This window comes from Rattus norvegicus, chromosome 8 (genome assembly GCF_021556685.1).
Source record: "Rattus norvegicus strain SHRSP/BbbUtx chromosome 8, alternate assembly SHRSP_T2T, whole genome shotgun sequence".
Classification (NCBI taxonomy): Eukaryota; Metazoa; Chordata; class Mammalia; order Rodentia; family Muridae; genus Rattus; species Rattus norvegicus.
In genome coordinates, this window is record NC_141541.1 from 75161397 (window position 1) to 75184439 (window position 23043).

General features: G+C 43.3%; 1 protein-coding gene across 2 annotated transcripts; it reads right to left on the reverse strand.

Annotated features, from left to right (window-relative positions):
* Positions 1–1343: 1343 nt before the first annotated feature.
* On the reverse strand, positions 1344–23043 carry Aph1b (aph-1 homolog B, gamma secretase subunit). Of its 2 annotated transcripts, NM_001047090.2 has the most exon segments (6): positions 1344–1884; positions 9515–9642; positions 16105–16227; positions 17028–17098; positions 21394–21564; positions 22794–23043. In NM_001047090.2, coding segments are annotated over 6 exon segments (774 nt in total). In that variant the 5' UTR covers positions 22907–23043; the 3' UTR covers positions 1344–1716.

Consider the following 23043-nt stretch of genomic DNA (forward strand, 5'->3'; position numbering starts at 1 on the left):
GCACAAAAGATTTTTTTAAAAGAAGAGAATAATGCATATTTGATAAGAAAAGTTAGCAACTAAGGGGATGGAGTAGTAAATGGTAATACCTTCATTAATATCTACCTATATTCATTCACTTTGCAAACTCTCACTGAAGGCCTTCAAAGGTTTGAGTATAGTGATTTTCTTGGTTTTAGATCACATTCTAAGGGGCTGCAGAGATGGCTCAGTGGTAAAGAGTACTTGTTTGCTCTTGTGCAAGTTTCAGTTCTCAGCACCCACATGATGGATTTGTAAGGCCAGTTCCAAGGGGTCCAAAACCCATTTCTGGACACCTCAGGCATGCATATGGTACCCAGGCATTCAGGAGAACACACATTGTTTGTTTCTGATATATCAACAAGCAAGCAGCAGCAAGTATAGGTACACAATAATTCCTTCACTGATAGAAAGCTGCTTTCTTTTATGAGGGAAGGGGCTCACTAGGTATGTAGCCCAGACTGGCCTCAGATTCGGGATCCTGTGACCTCAGCTCCATCCAAGCGTTACAAAAGTGCACCATCATGCTTGGTCACACTATTTCCTCATTGCCAAGTAATTTCAGGCCTAGAATGTATTCCCATTCAGAATAAAAAGATACGTAAGTGTCTGTGAAATATGAGAATCAGTGGAAGAAGCAAGCTGACGTCTATAAGGATCCTCTGACCTCCACACATACATGATAGTCAATTTTTTAAAAATTAAAGATGAAAAGTTACACACCAGCTTGAAATCTGACAGCTTAATGACGATCGCCAATTTTACCATGTACCATTAGGGCACTGTTTGGTGTCACAGGAAGAAATGAGAAGTGTCATTGTCACACTACTTTGTGGTTGAGCTACATTCTCACAAAGTCCAGAGAAGATCTTCCAGAGGTATATGGTTCATCTCCCTACCCAGCTTCTCAGAGATAAAAAGTGGTGAGCTTTACCTTGACGAGGCCAGCTTCAGACAGCACACACAGCAGCTTAAACTGAGGAGGCTATGTTGCTATTAGTATTATATAATGAATAAACTTTTGGAATGCATAGAAATTGCACTGCCAATTTCTTCCAAGGAAATCAGCATATAACCAATCCTCAGAGCCTGGATTTACACTCAAATAAATAATTTAGTACCTGAGGAAGAAAAATTTAAAATGGAAAAAGTAGCAAGAAAACTACAGGTTATCTATGGACCTTACCGTGGCTAAGTTATAATGTCGGTGTAGGTTACTGCATTTAAAGGCACAGCCTATGATGCTGGTGAAGGACAGCAAACCCATCCACAGACAGAACAGCCCTTTAGTCTGTGACGTCAGTGCATAAGAAGACAAGGGCTACCCAGGTTTTCAGAAATTTACTTGCTCAGCAGAGGTTGGCTTAGGAGACAAATACAGAACAGCCTTTGGGTTCTCTGAAACTTCCCATTGGACCCCAGTGACTCAGCTGTATTGCACATCTGGGATACTCGAGTCTGGAGGGGAGGCCCAGAAGCATCGGTCTTTGTTTCCCCAGATGCCTCAAATGTGCAGCCAGGCTGCAGGCCACACTGCAGCTCTTCCAGAGGCTGCTGCATGAAAGCACAGGACAGTTGCAGGCTAGAAGCTCTGCTGCTCCAAAGCTCCAGAAGAAAAGGGTCATTTTAGAACAGGGCCCAGCTGCCCTTCCTCTGGCACACAGGCTGCTGTTTGGAGGTGCTGACCGTCAGAGGTTATCTGGAGCGCTGGTTGTAAAGAAGAAAGTCCTTGTCTTGGCAGAGCAGACAGAGTTTCAGGCTTCGGCGGCTGCCTCCAGCAACACAGAATGCCCAGATGCCCATGAGCACCATGATTATATATGCTGTCACCAGATTCACTTCATAGTGAGGACTTAGTAAAGTCTGCAGGGGAAAATAAATCAGTTTGGGTAAAAGCACAAGTTCCTTAAACACGTGGAATAAACAGAGATAGAGGAAGATACACAATGCTTCCAATAGCTGGACTGTCTCACAAACAGGAGATGGATGTCATCTCTGTCTCAGAAAGGCACAGAACAATCTACTAAGCAGACAGTGGTTTGTGAACTTGCATTTTGATTGACTCAAATGGCAACCCAGAAGACAGCTGTTAGCCAGAACCCAATGGGATACTTAACAGGAAGCACATGGAGCATATGCCTAACTTATATCCATTTCTGTGTTAAGTTGGCTCTAAGAATTTACAAGAAAGTCAGGTACACCTAGGTTACTTTAATATGAACCATTAGTATTCAAAGGAACATGAGGAAACAGAGTCAGATTTTGGCTGTGCAATGTCTATGGATGCCACAAGTTTATTCATTATAAACAATAACAGAAATAGCTCTTGGCAGAGCACATGTTTTTTTGTTTGTTTTTGTTTTTTTTTGTTTTTGTTTTATTATTAACTTGAGTATTTCTTTTTTTTTAATTGATATAATTTTAATATAATTTTTATGTATTAAATTCATAAATTATATGTAGTGTATTAACCTAATATATTAAAACATATATCTATACAATGGAGTATTGCTCAACTATTAAAAACAATGATTTCATGAAATTCATAGGCAAATGGATAGAACTAGAAAATATAATCCTCCGTGAGGTAACCCAAACACAAAAACACACACATGTTAGGAATTCACTGATAAGTGGATATTAGGCCAAAATCTTGAATTACCCAAGATACAATCCACAGACCACATGAAGCTCAAGAAGAAAGATGACCAAAGTGCGGATGCATCAGTCCTTCTTTTTTTTTTTTTTTAAGTTTATCTCATATCTTTTTTTTATTTTTTTTTCATTTTTTTCTTTCATATAGAAATAATATATAATTGCTTATACCACAGAGTTGATTTGGAAGCTAAATAAATTAACAAATGCTTAACACTTAAACATAATGATTATTAGACATTGCTATTACCATTACAACTGGTCTGTGGTCACAGTGGATACCACCCCTTTGTGTCCATTTTGAGTCCAGCTCTGGTGACAAGTCCCAGCTTACTAGTTGGGTACAACATGAGGGTGTGTCAAGATTAACTTAGGCTGATTGCATCTACTCGAAAAACATTCTACACGCTGATTCTTTTCTTTACAGATAATTAGGTCTACTACCTGTCAAGCTATGATCTCATCCTTGTTTAACACTTTTTTTTATCAGGATTATGCATACACTTCATGCTTAGAAAGCCTTCAGGACACTTACTGCTGGTGATTGCCAAGGAAACTCCATAGGTATTTTTTTTTTGTAGGCAAGGTAGTAGAATATTTTATTATTTCATTTATAATTGACGTGATAGGGCTCAGGGTAGTATGGGCAGTATCATCCCTGGTCAGATGGTCTTGAATGGTCTAAGAACTCTGCTAGCAAGTTGTAAGGAGCAAGGCAGTGAGTATTCTGTTTCAGAGCCGTGGTGATCTGATAGCACGCATGGGATTGTTTCTATCTTTCTGTACCTGTTGAGGCCCGTTTTTTGACCAACTATATGGTCAATTTTGGAGAAAGTACCATGAGGAGCTGAGAAGAAGGTATATCCTTTTGCTTTAGGATAGAATGTTCTATAAATATCTGTTAAGTCCATTTGGCTCATGACTTCTCTTAGTCTGTCTACGTCTCTGTTTAATTTCTGTTTCCATGATCTGTCCATTGATGAGAGTGGGGTGTTGAAATCTCCCACTATTATTGTGTGAGGTGCAATGTGTGTCTTGAGCTTTAGTAAGGTTTCTTTTACGTATGTAGGTGCCCTTGTATTTGGGGCATAGATATTTAGGATTGAGAGTTCATCTTGGTGGATTTTTCCTTTGATGAATATGAAGTGTCCTTCCTTATCTTTTTTGATGACTTTTAATTGAAAATTGATTTTATTTGATATTAGAATGGCTACTCCAGCTTGCTTCTTCTGACCATTTGCTTGGAAAGTTGTTTTCCAGCCTTTCACTCTGAGGTAGTGTCTGTCTTTGTCTCTGAGGTGTGTTTCCTGTAGGCAGCAGAATGCAGGGTCCTCGTTGCGTATTCAGTTTGTTAATCTATGTCTTTTTATTGGGGAGTTGAGGCCATTGATGTTGAGAGATATTAAGGAATAGTGATTATTGCTTCCTGTTATATTCATATTTGGATGTGAGGTTATGTTTGTGTGCTTTTCTTCTCTTTGTTTTGTTGCCAAGACGATTAGTTTCTTGCTTCTTCCAGAGTATAGCTTGCCTCCTTATGTTGGGCTTTACCATTTATTATCCTTTGTAGTGCTGGATTTGTAGAAAGATATTGTGTAAATTTGGTTTTGTCATGGAATATCTTAGTTTCTCCATCTATGTTAATTGAGAGTTTTGCAGGATACAGTAACCTGGGCTGGCATTTGTGTTCTCTTAGGGTCTGTATGACATCTGTCCAGGATCTTCTGGCCTTCATAGTTTCTGGCGAGAAGTCTGGTGTGATTCTGATAGGTCTGCCTTTATATGTTACTTGACCTTTTCCCCTTACTGCTTTCAATATTCTTTCTTTATTTTGTGCGTTTGGTGTTTTGACTATTATGTGACGGGAGGTGTTTCTTTTCTGATCCAATCTATTTGGTGTTCTGTAGGCTTCTTGTATGCCTATGGGTATCTCTTTTTTTAGGTTAGGGAAGTTTTCTTCTATGATTTTGTTGAAGATATTTACTGGTCCTTTGAGCTGGGAGTCTTCACTCTCTTCTATACCTATTATCCTTAGGTTTGATCTTCTCATTGAGTCCTGGATTTCCTGTATGTTTTGGACCAGTAGCTTTTTCTGCTTTGCATTATCTTTGACAGTTGAGTCAATGATTTCTATGGAATCTTCTGCTCCCGAGATTCTCTCTTCCATCTCTTGTATTCTGTTGGTGAAGCTTGTATCTACAGCTCCTTGTCTCTTCTTTTGATTTTCTATATCCAGGGTTGTTTCCATGTGTTCTTTCTTGATTGCGTCTATTTCCATTTTTAATTCCTTCAACTGTTTGATTGTGTTTTCCTGGAATTCTTTCAGGGATTTTTGTGTCTCCTCTCTATGGGTTTCTACTTGTTTATTTATGTTTTCCTGGAATTCTTTCAGGCATTTTTGCGATTCCTCTCTGTAGGCTTCTACTTGTTCTCTAAGGGAGTTCTTCACGTCTTTCTTGAAGTCCTCCAGCATCATGATCAAATATGATTTTGAAACTAGATCTTGCTTTTCTGGTGTGTTTGGATATTCCATGTTTATTTTGGTGGGAGAATTGGGCTCCGATGATGCCATGTAGTCTTGGTTTCTGTTGCTTGGGTTCCTGCGCTTGCCTCTCGCCATCAGATTATCTCTAGTGTTACTTTGTTCTGCTATTTCTGACAGTGGCTAGACTGTCCTATAAGCCTGTGTGTCAGGAGTGCTGTAGACCTCTTTTCCTGTTTTCTTTCAGCCAGTTATGGGGGCAGAGTGTTCTGCTTTCCGGCATGTAGGTTTTCCTATCTACAGGTCTTCAGTTCCTGTAGGCCTGTGTCTGGAGTTCACCAGGCAGGTTTCTTGCAGGGGAAAAGTTGGTCCTACCTGTGGTTCCAAGGCTCAAGTTTGCTTGTGGGGTACTGCCTAAGTCCTCTCCGCGTCGGCAGCAACCGGGAAGATCTGCGCCGCTCTTTCCGGGAGCCTCCGTGCACCAGGGTTCCAGATGGCGTTTGGTGTTTTCCTCTGGGGTCTGGATGTGCGCAGAGTGCAGCCTCTTCTGGTTTCCCAGGCGTGTCTGCCTCTCTGAAGGTTTAGCTCTCCCTCCCACGGGATTTGGGTGCAGAGAACTGTTTACCCAGTCTGTTTCCTTCAGGTTCCGGCGATGTCTCAGGCCGCTCCTGGGCCCTCCCCTACGGGAACCCAGAGGCCTTATACAGTTTCTTCTTGGGCCAGGGATGTGGGCAGGGGTGGGCAGTGTTGGTGGTCTCCTCTGCTCTGCAGCCTCAGGAGTGCCCACCTGACCAGGCGGTGAAGTCTCTCTCCCACGGGGTTTGGGAGCAGAGAGCTGCTGGGGGCCGGGATCCGCGGGTGTGGGACTTCCGGTAAACACAGGAAGTGCCCGGTCCTAGAGGAATTTTGCCTCTGTGTGTCCTGAGTTCACCAGGCAGATTTCTTGCAGGGGAAAAGTTGGTCCTACCTGTGGTTCCAAGGCTCAAGTTTGCTCGTGGGGTACTGCCTAAGTCCTCTCCGCGTCGGCAGCAACCGGGAAGATCTGCGCTGCTCTTTCCGGGAGCCTCCGTGCACCAGGGTTCCAGATGGCGTTTGGTGTTTTCCTCTGGGGTCTGGATGTGCGCAGAGTGCAGCCTCTTCTGGTTTCCCAGGCGTGTCTGCCTCTCTGAAGGTTTAGCTCTCCCTCCCACGGGATTTGGGTGCAGAGAACTGTTTACCCAGTCTGTTTCCTTCAGGTTCCGGCGATGTCTCAGGCGCAGGGGTCCTGCCGCTCCTGGGCCCTCCCCTACGGGAACCCAGAGGCCTTATACAGATTCCTCTTGGGCCAGGGATGTGGGCAGGGGTGGGCAGTGTTGGTGGTCTCCTCTGCTCTGCAGCCTCAGGAGTGCCCACCTGACCAGGCGGTGAGGTCTCTCTCCCACGGGGTTTGGGAGCAGAGAGCTGCTCAACTTGAGTATTTCTTATATACATTTTGAGTGTTATTCCCTTTCCCAGTTTCCGGGCAAACATCCCCCTCCCCCCTCCCCTTCCTTATGGGTGTTCCCCTCCCAACCCTCCCCCCATTGCCACCCTCCCCCCAACAGTCTAGTTCACTGGGGGTTCAGTCTTAGCAGGACCAAGGGCTTCCCCTTCCACTGGTGCTCTTACTAGGATATTCATTACTACCTATGAGGTCAGAGTCCAGGGTCAGTCCATGTATAGTCTTTAGGTAGTGGCTTAGTCCCTGGAAGCTCTGGTTGCTTGGCATTGTTGTACATATGGGGTCTCGAGCCCCTTCAAGCTCTTCCAGTTCTTTCTCTGATTCCTTCAACGGGGGTCCTATTCTCAGTTCAGTGGTTTGCTGCTGGCATTCACCTCTGTATTTGCTGTATTCTGGCTGTGTCTCTCAGGAGCGATCTACATCCGGCTCCTGTTGGTCTGCACTTCTTTGCTTCATCCATCTTGTCTAATTGGGTGGCTGTATATGTATGGGCCACATGTGGGGCAGGCTCTGAATGGGTGTTCCTTCAGTCTCTGTTTTAATCCTTGCCTGGCAGAGCACATGTTTATTATGGATTCAATGTCCAACACCAAAGCATGACTGACAGAGTGCCAAAGGGCATTGTGACTGAAATCACGGAGGACAAGGCTTTGCCGTGATGGGACTTAAATACCTCATAAGTAATGGTAATGAAATAAATTAACTGCAATTCATGATTGATGCTAAGACAGAATAGTGGCAGTTGTGACAAATGCTAGGATGAGAATGAGGTGATTTACTTAAGGGATGATGGAGGCCCTGAGGAAGTGGCACTTAACCTGAGACAGATGAGTGGGAATGAACTAGCCCTGTGCAGGCTGGCCATGGGAGGAGCAAAGGTGAGGACAGAGCTGGATACAGGTGAGAACTAGAGCCAGCAGGAATACAGTTTAGAGGACTGGAGAGGTGGCTCAGTGGTTAAGGGAACTGGCTGCTCTTCCCCAGAGTCCTGAGTTCAATTCCGGCAACCACATGGTGGCTCACAACCATCTGTACTAAGAACCGATGCCTAATAAATAAATAAACAATTTTTTTAAAAGGAGTACAGTTTAGGAATGGAGGAGCTGATGAGGTCAGGCAACTGTGAAGCCAGCAGCTAAGCAATGTGAATGTTACTGTGTGTGATGCAGGGTCTTGTAGAGGGTTTAGATTGGGATAATGATGATTGGCTTTGATCTTTAAACTGCATAAAAAGGATGAGAGGGACTGGTGAGTCAGGAGATGAGTTAGGAGGAGCCTGCACTGCTGAGGAGAGAGTGTGTGGTGATCTAGGCAGGTGTGGTGCAGACTAAAAGCAGATCAGATGAGCTCATGGGGCTAACTGATGGACTCAACGGGAGGAGGATGTGAAGACTGGCTCTTGTATTTCTGGCCAAAAACCTTGAACACATCCCTGCCTCCTCTTCCTCTCCTAGGCTTCATCCACCTTGCAGGAAGCACTGATGGCTCCACTGTTGATTCCTGTTTCCTGAATCCGGCCATTTCTCATGCTTCACCGCTCTTACATCCCAGTCCTCCCTGCCTTTCCTGACTGAGGTGACCGCTCCCGGCTAGTGTGCTCTTAGGGCAGCAGTCAACGCAGTCCTTTCCAGGTGTGTGTCAGATTACCCCACACACAACGCTTCCCTCATTTTGTATTTTAAGATAGGATCTCACTCTGTAACCCAGGCTCGGCAAGATACACAAGTCCTTGCTTGGCTTTACAAAGATGCCGTCACATTAAAGACAACTCTAGTATCCACAGATACTGCATGGATAACCATGGAGGAGGCAAAGGGGTTGCATCTTAGTTGGATTGGAGGACAAGAAGACCAGTGGAGAGAGTACGATAGGGAGTTCTAAATGGACAGACAGGAGAAGCAGGAGGAAGGGTCCATCAGTAGAGACATTTTTAAAATGTTGTTTTGTTATTATTATCATTTGTGCAGTATGAAATGCACATGTCAAGATGGAGATCAGGGGACAGTTTTTGGGAATTGGATCTGACCTTCCATAATGAACTCTGTGGCTCAAACTCGAGTCATCAAGTTTGTCTAAAGCACTCTTACTTGCTGACCCACCTCCTGGCCCAAGGAAACCTTTCAGTGCTGTGTGGAAAGTGTGCAAAGGGTCATGGCAGGGTCAGTTTAACAACTGTCATGTATCTGAATGACATATTACCAGTCAAATCCAGGTCACTACACACTGCTTTAAAAATAAGCCTGACACATGTTTTAAACTATACTTTGTGAACTGGCACTGTTATGATGTCAGAGAGGAGTGGAACCCACACTTCTGCTACTGGTCAGACAGTGGAAAGGGTCACCATCCTACAGAGCATGTTTTAGCAATTCGTATCAAGCACTCAGAATACTCACACCAACTGTCAGTTGGGTCCCTGCCTCAAAACTTAGACATATGGGGAAAGACCATGCACATAAACAGTTAGGAAAGCTTTACAGCATCCACAACAACAACAAGAGGGAAGTGATTAACCAGCCAAATTCAAGTAATTTTCATGTAACCATTTAAACTTACTAAAATTTGTATCTTAAGGGGTTTGTCATGAAGGAAAATTGTTTCAGATACGCTTCATAACACAAGCACAATGCCAGCTATTTTAGGCTTGGCCATACATCCACTAAAGGACAGGCATGGGAAAATCTCTAATGATACAGACCCCATATTGACAGTGACTGTCACTCTACTACAACTGGCAGGACCCACTGTCCACTTCCAGGGCTTTGCTGGTTTGTGCTCATGTCCCCATGAGCCTGTACCTCCTCTGGGGTGGAATCCAGCACTCAGATGTCTGCACTTGAGCTCTGTAAGCACCGGGAAAACAGCGCCACACTCACCTGGGTGGACACCAGCAGGTGGGTCAGGAGAACTGTGAGGAGGATGTACCACTTATTCTTCTCACAGCCGTCAAAAAACACGATGCCCCAGAACACGTGCAGCATTATGATAACCAGCGTCATGAAAGCTGAAAGACAAGTCAGCAGTCAGTGGCCAGGCCTGCAGACAGCAGGCCCCAAGGCCAGTTGAACGCCACTACTGTTCACCAGCTCTGAGGGGCCCCTGGCTGCAGTCACAGAATCTGACCACCACTGCACAGAACTGGCTTTGAGAAGAACTCCAAGTGAACTCTCAAAGATGCATGTCTCGCTGGAAGTGGGGTCCAGCCTTTGTGGCTGGTATTCCTCTAGAATATGGCCTGTTTGACAAGAAGCCAACTTGGATTTGGTTTTCAAAGAAGATCCCTAAGGTATGCAATGAGGTTAGTATAAAATCTATTTAAAAAATATATATAAGTGGTTTGCTTATATATGTGTCTGCGAATATGACTAATGACGGAAGAGGCCTGGCAAAGGCACAGGATCTGTGGGAATGGAATTATAGATCGTTGTGAGCTGATTTGTGGGTCCAGGAAATTGAACCTGGGTTCTCCAAAAGCACAGCCAGTGCTCTTAAGCACTAAGCTATATCTCCAGCCTCAATACAGCTGGTTCCTAGAGAACCGATGCATGGTCAAGTTTCAGAATCCCGAGAAGCAGGCATTCTCGTAAGTGTGCACGAGGAGATACAAGAATATTTACACCAGCACTGCAGCCATAACGAAGAATGCCCACCCTTACCACAACAGATAAGTAAAACACTGTGTGCTCACAAAGTGAGCTACTGTGTATGACCCTCGGCATGGACCATCTCAGGAACACGGGGCTGACTGAGAGCAAACACACTGTGAACATGTATGTTATTCACATGCAGTAAGACAACCACAAAACAACATTAAAGACATAACTGTTGTGCCTACAGGACAGTAAGCTGTCACATCTCTGTGACAGTGTCTTCATGCCAGGCTCTGGCAGACCATACCAAAAGGATTTAATTCAAGTCCAGCCATCATTCTGAAGAGGACAGTTCCTAAGGACAGATGCCTGCCAATGGTGTGACACTGAGACCACTTAAGAAGTCCAGGGGCTACGTTTGCTTTTTTAAATATACCTGAGTCAAAAAGACCAAGGCAAAACCTGACACAATGGGAATTCTTTTTAAATCATAGTGTTTCTAGCTGTCAATCAAATGTCAAGGGAAGTCACTGTCACAGGCATTTGGCATCTGGCTGGCAGCCTCTGCTTGCCCTTCTCTCTGGGCACTGCCATGGCTGCTAAGATCAGCTAAACGTGCTCCCAGGGTTAGCTAGAGCCCAGCTACCTGGGAAATGCTCTTACAGGTGACATTTTTCAACCTGTTCTTATCCAAAACAGTGTTATCCTGCAAGCTTCCAACAAGTATCCTCTGGACCTCATGGGCCCTGATCTTGTTTCCAAATTCTAGACATTCTGAATGTCTTGATCCTTCCTATTAAGAAGTCTGATGGGCTGGAGAGATGGCTCAGTGGTTAAGAGCACCCGACTGCTCTTCCAGAGGTCCTGAGTTCAATTCCCAGCAACCACATGGTGGCTCACTACCATCTGTAAACAGATCCGATTTCCTCTTCTGGTGTATCTGAAGACAGCTACAGTACTTATATATAATAAATGAATAAATAAATCTTTAAAAAAAAAGAAGTCTGATGGACTGACTTTGTCATGACATCTCATCTCAGACTAGCATTCAAGGCCCTGTACAGTCTTTTTGAGAAAGCATAATTCTGCCAGATTTTAACGCAGATCCCCTATGAATCTTCAACTGCATGTTTGTATCAGAAACACAGAGCTTGTGCCAGGTATGGTGGTGCAGGACTCAGGAGGTAGAGACAGAATTAGAAGGCTCAGAAGTTCAAGGTCATCTTTGATTTGCTTAGTCAATATTAAGTCATACAAAGTAGAATTTAACTAAGGGAGTACTTTCTTCAAAATACCCCAAAGGTAAGTAGTTTGCTAACCTGGCCTGTTAGTAATAAAGAATGTAAGTGTTTGTTCACCAGGATTGAGCGATGTAGGCTCCATTCCCATGACAACAATAACAACCCCAACTTAAAATCAACCATTATGCCTATCCCCATATTAAAGAACATGCCTCTAACAGACAGCTCAAGGGGATAACACAGGGTCAGAACCACTGACAAATTCTGCTATGCCATAACGTTCACACAGGTCTCTTTTTGAGAAAGCATAATTCTGCCAGATGGGCAAAATGACTCCTGGTCTTCACTGTTTGAAAAAATAAACAACACTGGTGTACTTAAAATAATTATGGCAGGGGGTTGGGGATTTAGCTCAGTGGTAGAGCGCTTACCTAGGAAGCGCAAGGCCCGGGTTCGGTCCCCAGCTCCGAAAAAAAAAATAATTATGGCAATGTCTTTTGTGTGTAAATCTCCCATCTGCTAAGTCTCCAGGTTTACATTATCCTGTCTCTGTTTACATTGTGTAACCTAGTGAGAGGGGTGTTTAAAAATGACAGCGTATATAAAAGCCTACGATGTACATATAAGTTAGAGAAATCTGCTATTTGAGGCTGGCTCCTCTTCAGGCATTAGCCAGAGCTGGATGCAGGCTATTATAAAAGGGCGTTTATTTATTAATCTCTAAGTACACAGAGTAATTTCTCACTGGTAAGACCCAACATTTCTATAACAGTGGCAGAAGGAGAGAACTGATTCCTATAAGTTGTCCTCTGACCACCACACACATGCCATGATACCCAAAATTAAATTCTCAAATCCATCCTCTGTGCAACCAGCAAGTTCATCTGCTTGGAAATCTTTGACTTTTTGAGGCCTACGGCATACAGTTCAGATACTTTAACTCTGGCCACGTTAAGGGAAAGTGTGTTAATGGATCGTGTTTATTAATGTTACCTCCATATCTCCATAGCCTATTACCTTTGCAAATATTGACCTCCAGTTCAGCTCCATTCCCATAGAAAATGAGACAACCCTGACTTACAATTGCCCATTAGGCCCACCCCATATCAGAGAGCATGCCTTTAACAGGTAGTTCCTGGTGCCAGCATAGAGTGGCTCCCATCATTAAGTCCTGGCATATCATTAAGTCACATGTGCTCTCAGCAGGAAAAGCCTAATTCTGCCAGGTGGGCAAGATGACCCTGGGTAACAACTATCCAAAAAGAACAACCCTGGCATACCTAAAAATACTTTTGGAAATGTTTTTGCCATATAAATCTCCCAATTGCCCAAGTTGCCAGACTTGCTGTCTTTGTTTTAATTGTTCTAAGTGTAACCTGGGGTTAGGACCCAAAGATGATTTAAGGTTGACAGTGTATATGGAATGTATATATGTGCCTAGGGTCTATCTATATAAGCTGGTAAAAATTTCCGTTTGAGGCTGGATCCCTTTTGTGCTTAGCCAGAACAAGTCACACAATGTTATTAAGGAGGAGCAAACTTCATTAATCCCTAAAGTGTGCAGAGTCATTTCTCACTGGCAATGCATATCAATTCTATACCACAATGATACAATAAATTACAATGTGAATGATTCCTCTAGAAATCAGGCCATGCAGCCACCCTGAAGTGAACACTGTGACTCTCATTTAGCAGAGACACAGGGAAGTTACAAGAGGAGGTTCAGGAGGGACCCAGCACAGTAGAGCCAGAACTAAAGAATCGGCTGTTGAAGAAGTCCACAAACACTAAGATTTCTAATACTGGTATCCACACAGCCGCAGAGCCACATGGATTCTAGCAGAGGTTGCTGAGGAAGACTAGACTAATAAAGCTAAAAGTAGGGTGGAATTTTCCCTATCAATTTTATATAGTACTGAGTTTATTTCCTTTTATACTGAATGACCCTGGGCATTCTTTTTTCTTTTTTCATTTTTCATTTTCATTTTCATTTTAGGCAGTGTTTCACTATGTAGCTCAGGTTGGCCTTGAACTTATGGGGATCCACCTGCCTCTGTCCCCCCCACCCTGTCCTGGGATTAAAAGTATATATACCACCATGCCCAGCTTTTGGTCATTACTTGTGTCATTTCTGAAAGAACTGGAAATGGAGACCTGTAGGGCTCTTCCTTCTACTTGACACACCCCTCCCTGCAGCCCCTTCCTCTGTTAGCCTTGGTATTAATCATCTTTAAGTAAATCTCTATTCAAATAGCACTTCCTCCGTAAACTGTAACTAGTGTTACTTTTTCCGTGAGGATTTTTAATGCTGTCTTATAACAAAGGTCTCCATGAGGCTCTGGGGATGGCCATGAACCAGACAGCCTTCGCTTTTGCTTATATCATTTAGCACACGCCTGGGGGTGGGGGTGGGGGATTAACCACCGTCACATCAGTCATCCACAGTGTTTGGTTTTATTCCATCCTGGGCAGAAGGTGTGGGGAAACCGTTCATGTTTATTTATAGAATAGTAGTTAAATAATGGAAAGGACTTGTCCACGAGTATTAAATTAATGAGTTAGGATATGACTTGAACCCCAATCCCATACTTCCTTCCCTCCCCAGTGAACTTCAGGAAAGTGGCAGAGACTAACTTACTGCTGGCCTGCTCCACAGAGAGCAAAGGGTTAACAAGTTCACTCCATAAACTGGGGCTGTCTGTAACATTAAAATCCATGTATACAGGTATCATACAGTGTGTGCATCATTAACACAGCCGACATAGATAGAGATGCTAATGAACAACCCCGCACGCCCCCGCTTATCCTGATTACCATTTTAGGAACTAATCTACTTTTCCAAGCCACTCCTTTGAGGCAGGCCTTGAAAGCAGCTGGTTTTCTGAAGGGAGTTGGCACCATCTAGAGGACAGAAGCCAGCAATACAGGAGGATGGAAAGATAAAAGTTCTTTAAACAGTATATGTAAACTTAAAGAATATTCACAAAACTGAAGCAGTATAGATCTCTCCTGAGAGACACATTCAGAGTATGTCCAATACAGAGGTCAATGCTAGAAGCAAACCACCTAACTGAGAACAGGACCCCCTTTGGGGGGAATTAGAGGAAGGATTGAAAGAGTTGAAGGGGCTTGCAACCCCATAAGAACAACAATGACAACCAACCAGAGCTTCCAGGGACTAAACCACTACCGAAAGACTACACATGGACTGACCCAGGGCTCCAACCGCATATGTAGCAGAGAATAGCCATGTTGGAGCACCAGGGGAAGGGGAAGCCCTTGGTCCTGCCAAGGTTTGACCCCCAGTGCAGGGGAATGGGGAGGGGAGGGAGGGCTTATGGCCAGGAAACTGGGAAAGGGAATAACATTTGAAACGTAAATAAAGAAATATATCTAATTTAAAAAAAACGAAGCAGTAACAGACTTTAGCTATTAAAACTACAAACTTAACATTATTACCATTTAAATTTTATGTCAAATATCCCAGTTTAGAAATATTTACAAAGGTAGGCTGCTCTGTTGGAGGCAACATTAAGCATGACCTATTAACACACTTTCCCTTAAGTCCGAGCTGGAGTCTCAGGGTCTGAACTGGATGCTGTAGGCCTCAGAAAGTCAAGACCTTTCAAACGGGGAAGATTAACTTGCTGGCTGCACGGAGAATGGATTCACTTGAGAGGCTGACAGCACTGATGTCCACAGGAGAGGCTGAGATTGGAACTATCAAGGAAACAGAATGGTGGAGGACTGTCACCAGGCTCAGGGACAGCATGGCTGACAGATGGCTCTAAACTATTGCAGCTTTTTAAAAATTTGTCATTTCTCTGTATAACCTTTGTATTCTATTAAAGGCTACTGAACCTCTATTTATTTTTTGGTCATATTTGCCTAAAGATGGTAAGCTTCCTAATGACCTTTAGCCTGGGTGTGAACATTGATTTAGTTGGGAAAATGGACGTGTATGTTCACTTATTTCAATGACACAACTTCTGCGGGTCAGAAAATTAGAAATACAACATATTTTTAAACAAACGTGAAATTTAGTGGAAATAGTATTCTAATTATAAAACAAATTTGTGATCATTGTTTCTGGTGAATGAGAAGCGATGTGAAAAGAGTTGGTCCTTTAATTGTATCTTTCCATAAAAGACAATTAACCTACCATCTCTTCTCTCTGAATTTAAAGATTAAACCATACTACCTAAATCTAAAAAGTACCAGGATGTAGGTTAATTAAATATTAAGGCTTAGGGCTGGGGGCTCATGTATTCAATCCCTAGCATTAGGTAAGGGAAAAAACCATCTAGGCACCTGGGCTTACATTGAAGATAAATATAAAATTCCAAAAACAAAGAGACTATATCTCATAAAAATTAACTGCTAATATTTCAATATACTGTAACATTTTAAATGACTAAGATATATATCTTATGCATGATAAATTCCTGTAATATCCTAAAATACTCCAATCAAACCCGTGCCTCTACTCCTGAGTCCTTCACTTAGAGTGCCTAAGAATATCTTTCCTTTAAGAGCTTAACATAAATCATCATTCAGTTGAATTCTGAAGCCAGTGCATGCATACAAATGATTCTTTAGAGCAGAACCCTGCACGGGCACAGCTATGACACATACCTGAATTAAGGAAGAACTGAGGAGAATCACCATGAATGCCCACTGTGCCTGGCCCTAAGGCATTAGACAGGGTGTTCACAAAGGAAAACACTCCACTCATGATTCCAAAGCCCAAGCCAGAAACTAAAGAGGAAGAAAAACACCGGTAAACCCTTTTCCTGTTATGAGTTCAGTTCAAATCTCATTTTCAGGGACATGGGGAATCCTACTTCACTGCAGGGGACAGGGTCAGCTTTCTCAGCATGTGTAAGGCATGGCTTAGCTACCACAGCAGAAGAAAGGAAGGGTGCTGCTGGAAGGGCGAGGAGGATTTGGTTCTTTGGACTGGAAGGAAGAAGGGAAGGAAACACCACCTACTGTTGCTGAAGCATCAGTCAGCTCTGGGAGGCTTCGTGAGAAAGTAGGAGTAAGGGAAGTGCAGAACAGGATGAGAAGATATGAGCAGGGGAGAGGCACAGAAGGGATTAGAGAGGAAGAGGAGGGCTGTGTGCTGAAGGCCTGGCTTTGGTTTATTATAGCCAAACTGTGAGGGAGTAACTGACTGCACACAGACTGGGCTAACTCTACCTAGAGGCCTAGATCCAGTGAGTGAGGGAGTGTGTGTGTGTGTGTGTGTGTGTGTTACATGTGCATGTGCATGTCTGTGTGTGTCTCTGCTACATATCTGTGCTTGTGTGTGTGTGTGTGTGTGTGTGTGTGTGTGTGTGTGTGGACATGCACACTGGTGCCTGCATGAGTTTTTGTGTACCATGTGCAGGTGTTGTATCCCTTAGAGATAGAGTCAGAGGTGGTTGTGAGCCACTGGGTGGGTGCTGGGAACTGAACTCAGGTCCTCTGCAAGAGCAGTAGGTGCTCTTAACTGCTGAGCCATCTCTCCAACACGTTTATTATTTTTCTTCATGACACCACAGGGTCTAACTTACCATAGGCCAACAGTCGCATCGAGGGTGCTGTCTCCTCAGGGTTTATGCTTTTCAAACCCTCGCTGGCTTTTCTAGAAGAAAAATAGCCTTTTTAAAAAATGTATTTTGTTGTTTTTAACTTCTTACCAAGCAGTATGAGGCAGGTCACAGGACCCTTCAAAACTAGATTTTAATGCGGCTTCAGACCAGGTTACACTCTAACTCCAGAGTCCATTCACCTGAGACCCAGCACATTTTGATAACTTAAGTCAAAGGAGATTTATACTCACCTCTGCTAGCTGAGGTTTCCATAAGAGGAAAAATTAAAAAAATATTTGTCATAAGCCAATAGGAATTAAGCTCAATGGGAATAGTGGCAATGTTTTAATTTCTGAGATCAGTAGATACTTATCTCATTATCCTGAGGGATCTACCACTTCTCAATCTCACATCTCTATCTCCAGCTTCTTGGCATCCTGTTGTTATTTTCCACTGTGGCTATGTTCTCCCAGCCTCCCTTCTATCGTCCAAAGAAGCGAATCCTTCTCGCCCTCCCAGCAGCATTTCTTTTCGTCTAGTGTAGTAACTAAGCCCATGCCCCACCCAGGCTAAGAACAGGTGCTATCACTGAGCACACCTGCAGGCCGCCCCAGCTTTCCCTACTCCTCCCCACAGCAGTTTATTAAAGTAGCTAATATACTGAGGAGACGATGTCTCATGTTGCTACTTAATCATACCCGTCTTATGATTTTATATTTGATTCATATTCCCAATTAAACTTCAAGGGAAATACAGTCTGATATTTTTCTAATATGCTATATGATATGCCTTTAGTATAGGATGTAAGTACTTAAATGAAAAAATAAATACTTCTCAGTAAAAAAAAAAAATCAACCTAGAGTGATCTACCCATACTCCTGTTACAGACAATTCACAAGTGTGCCTCTGCTCCCTGCTTCACCGTGCAGATATATTAGGAATTCTAGGTGTAGTTCATTATGCTGCTATCTCCGTTGCCCAGAAACTCTGCGACCATGTAAAAGCCAATTGAAAAGATATTCGAATTATACTTCCTGTAAAGTATATCTACTAAAGTAGCAAAAGAGCCAATTCTTTGGAAACAAAAGGAAGTGAAATGAACTCTAAGAACAGACAAGTCAACAGAGTATACTCAATCCCAAGCCTCTGTGTGAATTTAAACTTTAGGGGAGCCAGCGGTGTGGGGCTCAGGTTTACAGTTGTAGCACTTGGGAGGCTGAGGTAATAGAACTACTACACGTTCAAGGCCAAACTGGGCGGTTCAGTGATATCCTACTCAGAAAGCCAACATAAAACACATTTTAAAGTATCAAGGAACAGATACTTCTTATTGTTGGTCTATTCATTACGGAAATACAGAAATACTGAATAAACACCATTGATTTGTTAATCACTGTTCTGATGATGTAGAATTCAACCAATAAGCCATAAGCACAGTGTCCTCTGCTTTTCTAGAAGCAAAGAGAACAATTTGCTATTTCAGTGTTGTCTGTCTGGAAACACTGTTTAGAAGGAAGGATGTGAGTCACGTATTTATGTGACTGTCTCTGGAGCAGAAACCAACTAAATCATACGGCTTCCTTAATAAAATAAGCCTACCTTTCAAAGACTTCTTTTAAATGTTAGTTAAACCTTATGAGTTATAGACAGTAATATTCTACATCAGCAAATGTACCCGTACAGTTTAATCAGTAATTTGGGAGAAAGTCTGTTTTATGTAAGTTGTTTTTCTCTACTGGACACACTGCGGTACTGCAATCAGAAGTTTCTAGGCATGGTGGCCCATATCTGAAATTCCAGAAAGGTCAGAAGTTCAAGGCCATTCTCAGCTATATACTGAGTTGAAGGCCATGTGAGGATAGATGAGACCCTGTTTCAGAATAAAATAAAGCAACATAAAACAATAAAAAAAATAAAATTGCATATTTCTATACAGAACCCTTGATAATCTCACTCTCATATATACACACACAAAAGAGGTGTGTATACCCCTTTAACGCTAGCACTAGGGAGGCAAGCAGTTGGATCTCTGTGAGTTTGAGACCAGTCTTGCTTATATAGCAAGTTCCAGGCCAGTCAGTGTTAAATAGTGAGATGCTGTCTTAAACAAACATGAAGAAAATGATGTATCAATAGTTTCACAAAGTTTACATGGTAGAATCTGGAACTTTCAACCTTTGTTCCGGGGAGCCTAGTATGAATTGTAACAGAATATAGACATGAGACTTCCCGCCTATCCCAGTCACGTTTTGTGCTTTCTCACTTCCTAATGTTAAGGGGGAACTGTGAGTGCTGCAACATTTCCTCTCTCAAAACTGCTACACAGCATGAGGAAGTTTACTCCACCTCTGGATTTATGTATGTAAGACATTTGAGGATTTTCTTTTTGTTTGTTTGCTTGGTGTCTGAGCCAGTCTCGTGTACCTGGCTGGCCTCACTATCATTGAAGAGCTCAGAGTACAGGCCTGTCCCACCACACCCACTTTATTATTTTACTTAGCTGGGGATTCTGTTGATTTATCTGTTGGTAAACTGATAGGCTGAGTTATTTAGAAAACAACTCTGGTTAAGGGCATTGTTAAGATCGCACTGTAGTAAAAGCACTCGAGAAAACCAGGTGCTAACAAAAGGGGCACACCCACTGCCAAAGGGAGAGATGGGCTTAGACGGCCTTGACAGGGACCTGTCACAATCACGTGGCTGAGATTTCAATGGCACACACCGAAAGTAGAGCCACGTCGTCGTTATAATTCAGAAGGTAGGCTGAGGGCAAGGAGTATAGATCGTTTGCCTCTCGTGTGCAAGATTCTGCCCTCAATCCCCAGTACTTTAAAATAAAAACAACAATAAATTAAATCTTAGGATGGTAGTTAACTAACGTTTGCATATTATAAACATTCAACACAATTAGATGTCCTCCCTGTAAAAACTTAAATGTTACTTTTTGTTTCTTTGAAAGTCCTGGGCTCTTTCATGGCCAGCATGCCTAGCTTGAAATGTTACTTTTTCCTCTCTTTCTTCCTTTCATTTAAAGCAATACTGGAGCTCAAACCCCCAGGGCTCTGAGCATGCTAGCCTGGATGGGCTCTACCAATTGAGCTACATTCCCCACCCTTAACCTTCCTTTCAACATTTATTTCATGCTCTTTACATTTTTCCCAGGGACTACAAATTTTCATCTTAAACCTTTTCAAAAAACACATCTTTTAAGTTACATTTATTTATTATTTATTTTCCGTGTGTGTGCGCGTGTGTGTGTACTCCTGAGCACACAAACGCCAGGGTACACATGTGAAGATCAGGAGACAACTTGAAGTCCTTTCACTTTTTTACCTTTAAATGGGTGCCAGGGATTGAACTCAGGTCATCAGGCTTGGTGGCCATCACTTTTACCCATGGAACGAACCATCATCTTGCCAGGCATTTCAAAGCTATGTGTTTTTTTTTGTTTGTTTGGTTGTTTTTTTTTTTTTTGGTTTTTTTTTTGTTTTTTTGTTTTTTTTTGCTACTAAGAAATGGCTTCCTGGTTTTCAATTTGTAACTTAAATTGCCTCATTATAAAAAGGGAACCTACTATCTACTGCTAAGAGCAAAATGTTTTTAAAAACCCAGGATAATAAGCATATTGGGAAACCATACAAGCAGAAGCCTGTTCAGGTGTGGTTCTTGAAGCTCCTTTAGGTTTTATCTATGGACTTCATGGGGAGTCTGAAGGGCAGAAATGAAAACAGGACAGCACATTTATCACTCCACTGACCCTGATTACAGAAGCAAAGCTAACCTCATGAGTTCCTGAAAGAACATGGGGCTCCCAGTCTAAGCTCTGACTCGAATTCCTGGTTTCATTTGACATCCTCATGGGCCTGTCAGATGACCATATCCTAGCCCCAAAAGAAGCGCTCACGCCTCCCACAAAAAAAAAAAAAAAAGCAAAAGCCAGTCCTGGTGACAGCTCACTCTCTCTGGTTTTTTAAGAGAGGTCTCACTATACTCCGTGAGTATCATGGGACTCAACTCACTTGGCAGACCAGGCTGGCCTCAAACTCACAGAGATCTGCCTGACTCCCGGGATTAAAGTGCACACCACCAGAGCTTCTGTCTCTTAACCACCCTTGTACCTCCGGTTTCGACAAATTGTCTGGCATTGGGAAAATTCTCAAGAAACACTTTTGGGAGGAAGGAGAAGAAGGAGGGAAAGACAAGGGATAGGGGAGCAGGAGGACAGGGCAGGCAGGCAGGCAAGCTAGGTTATAAATTTAAATATTCAAAAATTCCAAGCTGGACATGTAGCAATCACCAAATTGTAATTCAAGTCTAACTGGGAAAATAAAGCAAACACTTAACTTACTTTAACAGCCTATAATATGCGAGCCTGAACAGCTCTTGGATACAGACAGAGAGCAACACTCCAAAGATGAGCAGGTAATTCTGTACTGGTCCATCTCTGTTGTCAGTGATGACTCTCACTAGGAACCAGAAAACAGACGAAAGCAGCAGAGACACCAACCAGAAGAAGGCACTGGAACGCATAAGAAAAAAAGAAGATCACAAGTTAGCAATGCACAGAAAACAAATACCTTGTTTTTGTTTTTTTTTTTTTAAGTAGGAAAGAAGTCCTTGAAGTGGTGTTCTGGATCAGAATTTGCTTATCAATGGTTCATTTTTCTCCTAGCAAGAAAAATAGTCCAAGAGGAAGGTCAGATGCATCCCACAAGACTGGTTCAGTGATCCTGTCGTGTGCACACTAGAACACTATCTGCCGAGGACTGGCAAAGAGGAAGTTGGTTATTGTCTATTTTTCCTAAGCGATGCTTTGCCTCATTGGTGTGCCATAGAAATATACAAGCAGTGGCCGTTATGATTTTCACATCCTCAATATTCACTAGAAAATATGAATTTAATGGCTTAAATGTCTGTAAAGATACGTATCTTTTCTGAAGGAAAACAAATACCTAGACCTATATTTACTGTGTGTACCATGGAAAATCCAGAAGTTGCAAACCCGTGCTTTGGTCCACTGCTTTCCAGGTCTGGTTCTTACAACCTTCCTGTGGACTTTAAGGACACAGCCTGCTTTGGGTTCAGCAAGTTTTGGGTTCAGCAAGTTTTGGGTTCAGCAGACTCTTGGTTTTTAATGGCAACAGCAAAGGAGCACTATTTAGTACAGGCAAAAAAAGACACTCAGAAAGGCTGGAGTCCCTGGCCTAGCTAGTGAGCTGGCTTGATACCAAGTCCTAGAAACTGTCTCAGCAGGTGCAAAGAGACCAAGACCACACACATTCACCAGCAGAGTTTGATGTTTACTAAGTTCGCAGAAGGACCTGCCCGGTCAGGTGTTGCAGCATTTTCTCAGGCTTCCACCGTTGGCTGCACCCCTACCATTACCCAGGGGCCTACAAGAAAAATCTGAGCCCAAACCCCTCACAGGCACTGAGTCCAAGAATGGGGGCTGAGGAGGTGGACAACTGATCCCCAGGCAGAGAGTGAGAACGACTCTTTGATGCCCGCTGAGCACTGGGTGAAATGAGAGATTCCTATGGAAAGACTAAAGCTCCATACACGAATGTATCTACTTATTCCCATCTTAGTCCACAGAAGCCAAGGGACACCTGCTCAGCCTGAGGGCCTCCCCCTCCTCTCAGCCTTTGGACGGTCCCACAAGCTGGAGCTACTGGGAGATGGGGATCCCGAGGTTGTGGGAACCCAGGTGGGGTAGGGAAACGCGGCGTCCAGGACGCTCAACCTCACCCGGCGATGAGGAAGATGACTCGCAAAGGGTCGGTGGCGATGGTGAAGAGGTAGAGAGCGAGCGCGGGCCCGAAGGCGATGAAGGCGCAACCGAAGAACACGGGCGCTGTCATGGTACCCGCAGAAGTCAGTCCCGGGTGGATCCAAGGTGCATGGGACGCTGTCTTAGCGGGATATGGGACCGGACACGCCTGCCAGGTGCTCCGAGCGCAATTAGAGAAGAGGGCAGAGCAGAGCCCAGGAGGCGGGG

What these genes read in the sequence shown, in the direction of transcription:
- Aph1b (XM_087561150.1), bottom strand. Translation starts at nt 22,906, where the DNA reads ATGACAGCGCCCGTGTTCTTCGGTTGCGCCTTCATCGCCTTCGGGCCC. An exon ending in GTCATCTTCCTCATCGCCGG is followed by an intron (nt 21,565 to 22,793) that starts GTGAGGTTGAGC and finishes TATGCGTTCCAG; the next exon opens with TGCCTTCTTCTGGTTGGTGT. An exon ending in ACCTGCTGGTGTCCACCCAG is followed by an intron (nt 1,885 to 9,514) that starts GTGAGTGTGGCG and finishes TTTCCCCTGCAG; the next exon opens with ACTTTACTAAGTCCTCACTA.